Consider the following 14,575-nt stretch of genomic DNA (forward strand, 5'->3'; position numbering starts at 1 on the left):
TCTTATACGTTTTCAGTAGCTTTTGGTCCATGAGCAGATTTTTTAGAATTCTCTTTATCAAATGTTTGTCTTTTTTTTTATAATCGGTCCGGTTCCTGTTGCTCATCCTTATTCTCTATGAAATATTTGATATTATGGTTGGTCTTTCTGTCATTTTGGATCTCGCTTTTGAAGTTTATGAGATTCCTTCGTTATTTGTTACCATCATATTTACAACCACTGGGTCGATGCCACTGCTGATTGAGTTTTTATTCCCCGAAAGTATCACCAACCCTGTATTTAGCACTTCTGTGTTGACATGAACTATCATTGATATAGTCATAGTTCGCTGTTTACAGAACTTAAATTTTTGAAATACAAAGGCTCTTCTACCTCAGGAATAGAATACCTTAGCTGTATTTGGCATAATTTTAGGCATTTTTTGTCCTCAATGCTCTTGAACGTCGTACTTTATTAACTTTTTTACTTTTTTTTTATTTGAGCTACATTAATGATTTGATGTAGGAAGATATGGTATGAGTGCCAATGAGACAACTCTCCATCCAAGTCTTTTGTAGACGAATGCGCGGCTGGCGCAAATACAAAAATTTCAATCCTAGTTTCTATGATGAGTTTATTTCTCTCTTTCTAATCGATTTACGAGATTTAAAAATCGGTAAATTACTGTCGTCTTACTATATTTGATTGATGATTTTGTATCCCCCCTCCCCCTTTGGTATCTTCTCTCTCTTGTGATAAAATTCGCATACAAAATAAACGAAATCCCAAATATTTGCTGTAGGATTTATTAGTATTTGTAATGTGACATCATATTTGTACGTTTGCTTTATTGTTATATCATTTTGTTTTAAACTTGGAAGTATTATACATACAAATTCGTTCAGTAGAGTCAGATGAGCTAACCTTTTGGCAATAGAAAAAGAATGAGATGATATGGTACATTTCAAATGCATATATGTATACAACAGTAATCATAACAGTAATATTGGTCCATTATAAACAAATATGTGTTGTTATATTTCTAGACTTCGGGCTCATTCAAAAGTTTGATACCAATGACAAGCAATGTTTAGTTGCATGTTACAACCTCATTAAAACGGCAAGTGAATTGCATTGTGATCAATTGTGGCCTCAAACTCTTAAAACTTAATAATGCTGGTTTTATGTATACGAATTGATTAAAAGTTTGGATTTTTCTTTTGCTGCCTGTAGTTATATGTAGAGTTTCAAACATTCTATAGGTTATCTTTTATTTCTCGTTTGGTGAAATCGGCGAAAAGTTGTTGAAAGCCTCTTCATCCGACTGAGGCACTGGAGATAATCCTATTGGCGTGAGCACTTCATCATTAGGAGGTCGTTGTAGAGGTGATCGATGAGGTGGCGAATCTGATGGTGGTACAATTGGTGGTGATTTCTGAGAGTCCGATTTTATCACATGGAATCGATTACCTTGCGATTTTTCAGCTGGTGATTTTTCTGCTAGTGATTTTTGGGATGGAGATTTCTGATTTGGTGATCTGTTTGACGGAGATTTTTGTGTTGGTGATACATATTTATTGGCAGGAGATCTGTGTGCTGGGGAAACATTTTTACTGGCTGGGGAAACATTTTTACTAGCTGGTGATACATTTTTACTAGCTGGTGATACGTTTTTACTAGCTGGCGATATGGTTTTACTGGCTAGAGATCTCTGTGCTGGTGAAAGATTTTTCTGCATAGGCGAAGCATTATTTGATGATGGTGACTTATGTGTTGGTGATCCTTTGCTGTTTGGTGATTTTGATTTTGATGATGACCTCTCGTCTATAATAATCATTCCTAAGATATTATTACTTTTCTTGTCCGACTTCGAAAATCGATGCTGTGGCGATATAGTTTCGTGCGCTTGTTTTGTGTCCTTTCGGTCGTTGGATTTTCTGTTAGTATCATGTCTGTTATCATACTGTTCCCCTTTTCCTTTGACGAGATTATTAATTTTTGACTTGCCGTTTTGCCCGCCCGATGTTACCTCGTACTGCCGTCCTTTCATAGAACCATATTGTCCAAACTTGCCGCTGTCATATTGCCCAGCTTTACCTGTATCCTTCTGTGGGTATTTAACTTTTAATTTTCTGTTCTTGTTGTCACCATTACTACTTGAATTAACAGATGTCTGTTGGCTTTTTTTCTCTGTACATATGTTGTTCACCTGTTAAATATAAGAAAGTTATAGTGTGTCGATATCTATACTATTGTTAAAAACATTAAATTAAAAACATTTCACGTCTCATATTACTTCTAGTTGATTAGTTGATCAGCATTAAACATTTTAAAATGACCTTTTATTTGCACATCACCATTTATTTATACATGTATATTTCCAATATCAAAAGCACAAGTCTTTCAAATAAATATAATTTTATTTTATTTCAGTTTGAGATAAATTTAAAAATTCGATTACAATTTGTTTTTTGAAGTTTATTAAAAGAAAATCGATCTTACGTTAGTTTGTTTGCATGTTTAAATTTTCTTTGATATTTTAACTTTTGTCGTACTATTTTCTCCCAAAATTATTCTTGATATTAAGAGATCTTAAGAGTTTTGTTTAAAAGAAAATTTTGAATACTACCAAAAATACATTTAGTTCAAGCACAAATATATGCCACAAGGGATACACATTTCTAAAGTTATCATCTACACCATAAACAAATCTGTTCTTATAAGTCATTTCACGATATTCAACTTTTAGGGAATGAGTAAGGAGAACAAAATAAGTGTATTAATGTATTGTATTTCTAAGTTGAGCTTTCAATTGAAATTTCCTGGGTTTGTTTCAGAAAAAACCTGTATTTGTTTATCTTGTGAGTAATCTTAATTTGTATATTTCGTAGCTTACCCATTGGTATAATGCTGCCGTTCCAGTACTGGCCTCTCTTGCCTCATCTAACTTGTGTGGATCAATAATGATATCAGCCAGATCTACTTGCCGCTGTGGGACAGTCTCCATATCTAGATTTAAAACCTTGTTTTTCAAACCCTCTTTTCCAACTTTGGCCAGTAAGCTTTGAATATAATCCCAATCCTGCAAAATACATGTAAGATATGGTCCTTAACTTTGTTATTGAGTTTAAAATGCTTATTTATATCAATTTTCTGATTACATATATGAAGCCAAACGATGAAAAATATATTTTAAGAAGCGACATAGGACAGCAAACGGTTTGTAGTGCTACTGACAGAAAGATCAAAACAGATGTTTTAATTATAGTTATTTTAATTAATTTTAGTTATAGTTAACACTGCCATTAAAGCGGGAGGTTTGGCATGCCACAAAACCAGGTTCAACCCACCATTTTTTCATAAAATGCCCTGTAACAAGTCAGTAAAATGGCCATTGTAACATTATAGTTCGTTTCTGTGTGTGTTACATTTCGGTGTTGTGTCTCTGATTTGTCGTAGTTCTCTTATATTTGATACGTTTCCCTCAGTTTTAGTTTGTAACCCGGATTTGTTTTTTCTCCATCGATTTATGAATTTTTGAACAGCAGTATACTACTGTTGCCTTTATTTAAGTAAGGAAGTTTTATATAGGTTGTATTTAGATGCTATCAGCACTGTTTATCCAATAACTCTTTTCATTCACAATCAAGTTTTGGTTATTTCTTTTACAGTTCAGAACGATTAAATCTTTTTTGATGAAACTGAGACAAACACTGATATACTGTTATTCTCCATAGAGTACACATGGGAGAACTCGTTGAATAATATTACTCTTCTTAATTTTTAAGTATTAGAAGTCTAAGAATCTACAAATTCTGGGCACCCGAAATAACATACGATGCAAAATACCAACTTTGAAAATGCGCAGATAATACCATGACATTGTAGTTATTACCTGAAGATATTCATAGTCCTCTCCTAACAATACGTATACTGCCGCGAGGACATTTCTAACCACTTCAGGTGGCCATGTATAGCACCGTATTTCTGCCAAGGTTGAGTTCTGCAACTTTGCAATAGGATGTAGATAACCTTCCATTCTATTCAATTTAGCTAACATTAGCTCTGCTCGTTTGATGTCCTCTTCTAATTCTTCAGTAAATTTAGACTTTTTGGCATCTTGTATTGATTTCTGTAGGTATTTGGGATTTTTCCGTTTGATGGCATCACTTAATGCTGTAAATATTCAATGAAAATATGACTTAAATGTTCAAAGAAATGATTTGTGTCGATTATCATAATGATAGATTGAAAGCGTATATATTGTTAACAATATTTTCAGCAAGTTTAACTTAACTATTGAGTGTGAAAGTGTCAACCGACCAAATATCTATTAAGATAAATCATACAGAATATAGTAGATTTTCTGAGTGCATTAGCTTCAAAATAACAGACTCTCATGTACTGGTTGACAAATTCAGGAGTTTTTCTTTATATATTAGTAAAGTTATTGTGCATTAAGTAAGGGTCGACTAAACACTTCATTGAATTATTCACAGCAAATCATTATACATTTAGTGCACACATACATGTACTGTATGGATGCAGTAGAATGTGTCCCCGCGCTTGTTGTGTATGCCCTTATTTTTTCAGTTATTGTTTGTTTGCCCGTAAGAGAGCTTTTACATGTTTATTTCATATTTGACTTGAATGGAGAGCTGTCTCATTGGCACTCATACAACATCTTCTTATATCTATATACTCGCTTTATGTCTTTGTTAAAACCTTAATATTGTCTCATGTCTATTTGTTGTACGATAACTATTATATACCAATTTGAAATTAGATTCTTGATATGAATGACATGAGTTTCAATTCAATAGAAATAAAACAAACCCTTTTTATCATCGAAGAAGCCTATCTTGTCTTTAGCTTTCTTAACTTCCCCTCGATCAGGTACATTGTGGAGTATAAAGTCATCTAACGCTTCCTTCAACCTATGCCTTTCATCACCATCAGTTGCTCTTTCTAATTTTTCTCTCAGCATCCGTTTAGGAAATTTCTATAATAACGGAAAAAAACAATCAGATAATGCAGACGAATTTTGTGGATTCTATATATATGCATAAATTTTTTAAATAAAAATATTATTTTTACCTTCTTAATTTTTGTTTTTCTATTTAAAACCAGTAACAACCATGATTGAGAATCTTCTGTTTTAACAATTAAAGGTTAGTGCATTAGTCCGAGAAAAAAATGTTTGGGAAGTTTAAGGAATAAGGATCCAAATGATGAATAGTTTATTTGCAGGAAAATGGATTCACTAATAAATACATTTTGAGATGGAAACTTGTTGCCTCATGTTTAAGTATAGAATTTAGTATTCTTTTTCACTAGTTCTATTGTTCTTTGTTTTCCTCTTATAGTTCATATGTTTCTCTCGGTTTTAGTTTGTATTCCGCGTTTGTTTTCTCTCAATCGATTTTTGACTTTTGAACAACTACTGCTGCCTTTATTTTATTTGCGCTTTGACAAACGTCTTTAAAAAAGTCCGTCAGACGTCGTATCTTTTTTTACCAATTAAATTGTTTATAGCTTGCTTATACTCTATGGTTCCTTTGTCCTAAAAAACTTAGCTTCCGTATTTTATTCTCATTATGTTTTACTTAACCAATTACACCAAAAAAAATATGCTTCTCTGTTAGATTTATGTACGTTTGTTTGGATTGCTTAGTCATTTACCATTTGCTCAGAATATCTTTGATATGAAAGTATAATGTTGGCTGATAGACCCCAATTATTACATCGTTAACCAAAAATATCTGCTTGAGTTGAAACCCAATTTTTTTAATGTAACTTTACTAGACTACAACTGGAAATTAATCCGTTATGAAATCAGATTTAACCTGGCATTTTCCTTTCTTCTGAAAATGCCTGTAACGTGTCAGCAAAAGGACAATTTTTGGCCTTTCGATGCTTTGATTGATATAATCGAGCGTTCGAACTTTGTCTTTGTTAATTTTCTTTTGATTCCGGAATGTTTGCTAATTCATGTTTAGAATTATGTAATTGTTCTCATTTATTTTCCAGTTTATTCAGTTCTATCTAAAAGATAAATTAAATATTTGATATTACCTCAATGTTGGATGATATCTTGTTGAAAACCAAAAAATAATTGCACACATTGACGAAGTCCACGTCATCATCACCTTTTGCGTGGATTTTCAGTCCGTAGTGTCCTTCTCCAGGGATCCGAACTTTGATAGTTAATAGATTATTATGAACATTATGACTGACGTATTTTTGTAAATCATCGGCAAAATTTGCACCAATCATTTCAACATCAAACTCGTATTCGTGATCAAGCTCAAATCTAATAGTCGTATCAGCATCTGGGAGAACAAATACTTCTCCGTCAACGTGTGAAATAGGGCGAATACCTCGTACCAAGCAATGTGGAGTTACGCCCCATCCAATCTCTGGTACGTCAGGGAACAAGTCAATGTCTTCCTCGTGAACATTATCAAAACAATATATTTTTATTTCTGCAACTAACACCATGTCTGACACAGAATAATCAGGATTAATATGCCCTGCCTCTACAGAGAAAAGGTATACACCCGATACTGGAAGCTGGATATTAAACATAAAATGAGCGTCTTTTCTCCACATAAACACAAACGTGTCGAGGTCAGATGGAAATGCAGAAGGAGTTATGAGTTCTTCATTTTTATCTTCACCTTCCTGCTCAATCTCATGAAGCCTGCTCGTAATTAATCCCCTGTGTGTTGACTCCCCACCTGCGTACCCGTTGATCCCTTCTTTGGGAATCATTTCCCTTTGCGTTGACTCCCCTCCAGCATGCCCGTTCATGCCTACCCTAGGTTTGAGTAGTTTCTTTCCTATCAAGTTATACTTGACTACAACAGTTTTCCCTATATTACGTGTTGTGGCAATTTCAACAAAAACATGTCCGTTTCTAGCTCGAACCTTTCCGGTTTTAGGGGAAAGAACTTTCATATTCATCATAAAAAATTCTGCAGTACAGTATGGGAAAGTTGCAAACTCCGACATGGTAACCATTGTCGTCAGGAGTTGCCACTGTCTGTCATCAGGGCGACACCATGTGTTAAACTCTTCTGGTTCCGGCAAGAAAAAATAATTTCGAATCTAAAACAAATAAAAGAAGGGAATACATAATTCAATATTATTAAATAAACATAAGAATAACCTTTCTTGATTAATGCTATCTCGTTTCTGTGTTGTAAAACTAGTTTTCACGACCATTCAATACCAATAATTTAAAGAAATCAGCAGACAAAAATCGTTTTGGTATTTGTTGTTTTCATTATTTTTGTCTACTATGATTTTGGCCACATATGCAAACGAAAGATGGTTTTCATAGTCATTTGCAGTAAATAATTCCTTGGAGGTGTCAACCAACAATTTCAAAAATTTGTAGATCTTGTCTCACTGATCAATATTGCTATCAAAAGTTACTCGTCAACTACCATATTTTCAAAGTTATAAGGAAAAACGCCAAAAAAAGTTGGTAATAATCATCTTCAGTGGAAATGACTTGTGAAAAGAATATCCCAACTAATCCTTTTGAACAGATAAGGTACAAATATATCAAATTTTAAAGCATCCATTTGTTAATTCCTTTTCTTTCTGCAACAGTTAACTAGCTGTAGCAAAAAATAAACCATCTTATTACAAAACTAAATAACAAAAATGTGTCTACAACAACAGTTTGATCAAAATATTTCTTTTATTGTTCTTTTTTCAAATAAAAATTACACTTGAAATTAAAAACAAATAATGCAGTGTAATCATACCTTGTCAGATGCCTTCGATCCCCAAGAAGGATGAACAAATCTCCAGTTTCTATCTATGTACACAGCGTTCCACCGATCTCTCATTTTCTCGAGTTCTTGTTCCGACAGTCCTACTTCGTAGTCTCCTCCTTTACTTATTCCATCAATTATCACACATTTTAAACTTGCACGTCTAGAATTTATGGAAATATTAAAATTATATTAGATGATAATCTTTATAAAATGTTAAACGTTAATGAAAAGTTGAAAAAAATGCACTGATGTTGATCTAGATATGCGAACCATTCAGTAATGTACAGCCGGTTTTTTTATGGGTTTCGCATTGTTTAGTCTTTAAAAAGTAAAATCACAAAAATACTGAACTCAGAGGAAAATCAATTCGGAAAGTCCATAATCACATGGCAAAATTAAATAACAAAACACAACAAAAACGAATGAACAAGATCTGTCATATTCCTGACTTGGTACAGGCATTTTCAAATGTAGAAAATGGTGGATTAAACCTGGTTTTATAGCGCTAACCCTCTCACTTCGATGACAGTCTCATCAAATTCCGTTATATTTACAATGATGCGTTAACGAAACAGACCTTTATAGCTTGTTGTTCGGTGTGAGCCAAGGCTCCGTGTTGAAGGCCGTATATTGACCTACAATGGTTTACTTTTTTTAAAATTGTTATTTGGATGGAGAGTTGTCTCATTGGCACTCACACCACATCTTCCTATATCTATACAATAAATAAAATAGTCAAAATATGGGTACATCGTGTAACAATTTTAAAAGGAACGATTTAACAGAACACAAAAACATCTATCTACAAACACATTCATTGATTCGCGTGTCTGACGTCAGAAAATTTTATACGTCACATATATTTTTCTTTTTGTTTTTTTAATCTGTTTCTTTTTTAATGTCACGGCTTTGTCAGTTTATGTTTGACTGATAAGTTTTAACGTCCATTTGGTATCGTATATCTCTTTGTTGAAAATAACAAATGTTTGGGTTGAAGAAAAACAATCATTTGTGTATGATCATTGATATGTTAACTAGCTCACTGACTCACACATTTTACAAAAATGTGTTTCGGTCTTTTTTTCCGTCCTATCCTAAAATTCATAATTAAACTACTATCTGGTCGTTATATATTGTAACTAAAGACATAGAAACAAATTGGGTTTTTTTTTTGTTCAATTTACCTGCACAAGATAGCAAAGAAAGATGCAACATCTCCTTCTCCGTCGTGAATCCATCTGAGATATCCCTTTGGTGTATCTCCGGCAGGGTATTTACAGTGTGACGGATCACTGAAGTCATGGCTAACAACCCAAAGATATAGTGTCCAGACTTTTTCTAAATCTGACGTGACGTCGTCCACTAAATGTTTTAAAAGAGCTGAATAATCTCCCAAAGCAGAATTTGGAACCTGAAACACATCAATGAAATTAAAGTTTATGAAGAAAGGCTAATTTTACAATGTAGTAAGCCTGTCAAAAACATAGAAATAAAATATAGCTATGGTGCAAATATGTTTTTTTCTAGTAGATATCTTTATAATATCTATTTACCTTTTACGTTGTTTTCTGTTACTCAAAACAACATGCATCTCTTTAAGAATATAAACAAACATAAAACATATGAACTTGTAATTTACGTCCCATCTCATTTCGAAGAGCCCCAAATGCGTGTCTTACTTTGTTTTGATCTGAGCGTCACTGATGAGTCTTATATAGACGAAACGGGCGTCTGGTGTATAAAATTATAATCCTGGTAAATTCGATAACTGTTTATGGCTGAAAATGAAATTGATATGAACTAACCGTGTTAACTCTCTCTGTTGCTTCTTTGTATTTTTCTAAATATGATACATCCTTTCTTCTAGCTGTAGGTGCTAATGCTGTCGGATACCTTGGTGGACATTCTACTACGTCTTTCTGAAATAAAAATTTAAACAGTTATTGGAAATTACTATTCAATATAGTTTATAAGGGTTAAAAGTGAGGCGAAAAATACCAGAGGAACATCTAAACTCGTGAGTGAAATACAAACTGATAATGCCCGTTGCAAAAAAACAACCAAAAGGCACACACCAGGATACAAAAGACAACCATAAAAGACCATAAACACTGAGCATCACCTACCGTGGGTGATATCAGGTGCTCTGGAAGGGTTAATATCATGTTCCCCATGTGACAATCAACTAATTAATGATGGACAATTTTTTCATTATCAAAGTTTAAGGCTTGAATTATAAAATAGAAATATATATATTTACATGATTCGCGAAATTATCTGTTTCATTTTCTTCCTCAAGATCGTAAACCAGCAAATCATCTGTATGTTTGAAAATATCCAAATCAGATGTTCTTTGATTGACAAGTTTTGATTTTCTACCGCTGAACGACACGCCCATTTTTCAGAAAAATCAGAATTCAACACTGTAAAAGATTGAAAGCAAAGTAACCTTAATTAACCCTATAACAGAAGATGAACATGTGATGCTAAGTACCTTCGATTCTGTTTCCTTTAATGATCTCTGATTGATTAAAAGGAAATAATACACATATACGGAATTACGCTTTTAAAACCTTATTTCTGACCAAAACGCAAGTATTAAGATTAGCATATAAGCCATCTCTGTATATCATATATATGACAATTCTTGCATGGGCCAATTAGCATGATAAAGATTTTCGATTTGTATGAATAGGTATTTTTTAATTTATAAAATAATTCGCATAAAGTCATCTGAGTTACCAAGGTAAAATTTCGTAAGCCAAACTAAAGCTATGTTATTTAAAAGAAACTGTTTTTTAATAATTTATAAACGTGGAACATAATTTCAATTTGTATGAATAGATATTTTTTAATCTATAAAAAGATTCAAATAGACTCATCTTAGATACCAGAATAAAATTTGGTACGCCAGACTTACACTTTGTTATTAAACGAAATTATTTTTGATATTTTTATAAAAAATGGAACAGATATTGAATTAAAATATTCTGTGATATCGCATGTTATACTCACATAATCGACATATTCCACAGCTTTCTCATCGTCTTTAACCTTTGACTGCTTACAACCCATTCTTCCCAATAAGTTTTGTTTAATAAAAGTGTATCATCTTCTGTGTTAATGTTAAAATCTGAGGAAAAATTGTAAAAAATAATAATATAGATATATAAGGAAAAATACTGTCGATAAATTCACGTTTAAAACATGTAACAGCTACTTATACAATGGGTGTTTGCATCAATTAATTACTATGATAGAAAGCAGTATATTATTCTTTGACGATCGAAATAATAACAGATTTCTCACAATCCTTAGTGCCTGCATTTGGTTACTGCAAACATTCGTTGATACAGTTAATACTTCTATTTACCATAGTTTTGATTATGTGTGTGTAGGTGACTGTGTGTATATGTGTAATATTTTTTTAATCTTTTGTATCTTCCAACATTTTTTTGGCAATCAAGCGCTTGTATTGAGTTTTATCGTATGTTCTGTGATGTACTTTTTTTTTTTTTAGAACAAATGAATATAATCTAAAAGAACATACTAGTTGATCCTAAATTCATTTTCCTGTCAGTGACGTGTCTGAAATAAAGTCAGATGTTTCCTTTTATAATATCTTGTTATTTCAAAATTTGAGTGTATATAGAATATTTCTGAAGATCCATGAGAGATCTCTGATTATTACATCCAAGTTACTTTTGAGGTATCATTCGGGAACGCTGGTCGAGACTATTGGTGGAGACTGCCATACTAACGACAAAAGTATCTGCTAAATGGTCACAACCATAGTTGATATTTCCTTCATAATTTTCGTTCTTTGCTTTTTCACAACATATTTATCACTACGGACTTGTTGCTTTGGTTGTATACATGGTTTACGTGTACTCAGTCCTATCCTAGTGTCTCCTTTTACGGATTATCTTAGATTGTGATTTATATTGTACAGTTTATGAAAACTGTAGCCACTAGTTGACCAGAAACATCTGTAGTTTTTGAATGCGACCATTCTTTCTAAGGACATCGGTTTGAACGTTTTTATACCTATCTGACGACTTAAATATATATTCCTCACAGTTTCTTAAGCATTTGTTTCACTGGCCATTTAATGCTAGATAAGATGATTTATTTTCTCTATTTATGCCAACCCTGGTGCTTATTACGTAAAGCAGCTGGATTTGACATAACATTCTTGATCAAATTCCTGTTACCGGACACATACTTCACACAAAAAATACTTTGAGACTTTGATCATCAAAGTACTTTATTTTTCATTTTAGAAGGTTAACAACACATTTGTTATTTTGGTTGACCTGTTTTTCAATGGCCTGTCGACATTCCTGTTAGAACTTCCTGTTGCAGACTAGTGCCTTGGTTGAGTGATGCAGACGTCCTGTACAATCTTCTCGAGGATAATGAAACAATATCACTATCCTTTTCCATCAAGTTCCGATACAATGATTACATCCTCTAGGAATAGCTTTTTTAATTGCATATACCCATATATAAATTCACTTTATATGTTTTGATTTGTAAAAGACTGTCTAAATTTATCCTTATGTTTTCTGTATAATTTTTTATTTCTTTTTTTTTTTGTTCTATATAAAATATGTCTTTGTTGTCTCTACAAATATCTTCGGGAAATTTAGTTTGTCTATAACCCCGTTTTAAACGTAGTTTAAGTAGTGAAATATATTTTGTTGATTGGAAATCTAATTTGTTATCCAAAATTGATATATTACACGAAGAAAGAAAATGTACACGAAATGAATGAAATTGGACTGATATAAATGACAAAATAACAGAAACATTAGCATTATATTTTCAACCAACGACAAACGAGAGAAATGAGTGTCTAAATGGGTCAAAGATTAGTTTTTAAGTTTTGAATTAGTGAAAATATATTCAGAGATTTAACTTTCCTCTTATTTTTGTTTTTGTATTGTTAAGTTGGTTCAAAGAGAAAAATGTCCTATTATTCAAATGTATCATTTGATGTGACAGTATCAAATAATATAAGCTTACTACATAATTTTAACATTTAAAATAAAATCCTTAACTATCAAAGTAACTATTGAATTTAAGTAAAATGTTATGAGTATTGAAAAGCAAATCTTACAATTATAGGACATTTTTATAATCTAGAAAGGAGCATCGGTGACAGAGTGGTATAAGTAGTTACTACTGTAATCACTATCCAGTCAACACTGAGGTTGTGAGTTAGAACCCCGCTCGAGCGGGGGATATCGACACCAATCTTAAACTAGGCTTGTCAGTATTTTTTTTCGAGCACTCCGGTCTCCTCTACCCATGAAAAATGGTCGCTGCTTAAAACTGGCGTTAAAACACAAAAAAATCTTAAAAAAAATAATTATCTAGTATGTATACATTACTTTATATTTTAAATTTGAAAAAAAGACACTATCAACTTACCTTCATTCTTCAAATTATCATTCTGCACCGGAAACACATTAAACTGATATCAGGCTTTGATATTTTTTTGTTTTATAAAACCAATATTTTTTGTTTTATAAACAATAAACAACAAATAATTAAAAGTCCTTCAAATAACTTGATACTTCATTTCATTATAAAGAAAGTGTATTAGCTTGAGACGGTGTTTTGGCAACCGAATTCATTTGGACAGAGGACAACAGTCTGTGCATATAAAATAATATTTCGCATTAGAAAATAAATTTCTATACACTCGCATTTTCATTAACTTTCAAGTCATATAAATATGAAAAAAAGGAGAATATAATTTGTTCGCTTATAAATGATAATGTAACATTAGTTTAATATAATATATTCTTGTACATTGAATTGCATTTTGTTAGTAGGGAATATAGATAGGAAGTGAAATGAAATGTGAAATCGATCCTATTAGTTCAAAGAAGGTGTAGGTTTCGGATCGTGATCCCATTGTCAATCATTCATATTAGTTAATCGCCAGATATTTGTATTGTCACTATTAATGTATAGTTAAACATTTAAAATTATCTATTGTCAAATACATTACAGGATCGTTATACTAGTGTGACATTTAACTATACATTACTTGATCGTTATAGTAGTGTAACACGCGTGTATATGATCATCTTTAAAATTTATTTAAACTATTTAACTGATTTTTATTGAAATGTTTTAAGTTAAAGGGAAATAATCATCGAACGCAGTAAAACATTTTCACTGGATAGATACCATTGATTTTGGACTTTTAAAAGTAAAGCATTCGGATCGAAGTAAAATTATCGAGACATTGGAGCTTGTTTTAAAGGGGCACTAGCTACGATATATATAAAAAAAATAAAGTATGATTTTTTTTAAAATCAATCATTAATCAAATTGGAATAATGAAATAATAATTTGCTTTTAGCAATCAATTTCCTTTAATTTTGTTGAAATACGCGATTAAACATAATTTTTGACTGATTCACTTGCAAGTGAAAACGTCATCATCATTCTAACCGGTATTCATGTGAACTTCAAGTTAACCCCCAGCTAGAGATTGACAACGCATGCATTGTACGTGTACTGGTTATTTAAAGAAAAAGAATGTCAACAATGAAAGTGAAACTACGGTAAATCATTTGATTACTAATTCGATGTACATAAAATCATTCTTATATGGTTAAAAACAATGAGAAACATCTATTTTTAATCTATAAAATAAAATCAAACAGACCTATAAAAATGCAATTGCACGTGTTGGTTTAATCTATTCGTTTCTTGATTTTTGTTTACATCGCTTATATGGTCATCTGAGGTCAAATCGATAGTTAATTAGATGGCGTCTGGACTAA

At 32.1% G+C, this 14,575-nt stretch overlaps 1 protein-coding gene across 2 annotated transcripts; it reads right to left on the reverse strand.

Annotated features, from left to right (window-relative positions):
- Window positions 1-705: 705 nt before the first annotated feature.
- Window positions 706-10,904, reverse strand: LOC143071953 (uncharacterized). Of its 2 annotated transcripts, XM_076246667.1 has the most exons (10): window positions 10,785-10,904; window positions 10,030-10,192; window positions 9,575-9,688; window positions 8,954-9,180; window positions 7,758-7,929; window positions 6,055-7,089; window positions 4,816-4,981; window positions 3,875-4,155; window positions 2,876-3,061; window positions 706-2,188 (listed from the first exon to the last, which is right to left on the reverse strand). In XM_076246667.1, the coding sequence occupies exons 2-10, from the start codon at window positions 10,165-10,167 to the stop codon at window positions 1,250-1,252; spliced, it is 3,258 nt and encodes a 1,085-aa protein (XP_076102782.1). In that variant the 5' UTR covers window positions 10,168-10,192; window positions 10,785-10,904; the 3' UTR covers window positions 706-1,249. The 2 variants fall into 2 exon arrangements, with proteins under 2 accessions (XP_076102782.1, XP_076102783.1); XM_076246668.1 differs by lacking the exon at window positions 10,030-10,192.
- Window positions 10,905-14,575: the final 3,671 nt, after the last annotated feature.

This window comes from Mytilus galloprovincialis, chromosome 4 (assembly GCF_965363235.1).
Source record: "Mytilus galloprovincialis chromosome 4, xbMytGall1.hap1.1, whole genome shotgun sequence".
NCBI lineage: Eukaryota > Metazoa > Mollusca > Bivalvia > Mytilida > Mytilidae > Mytilus > Mytilus galloprovincialis.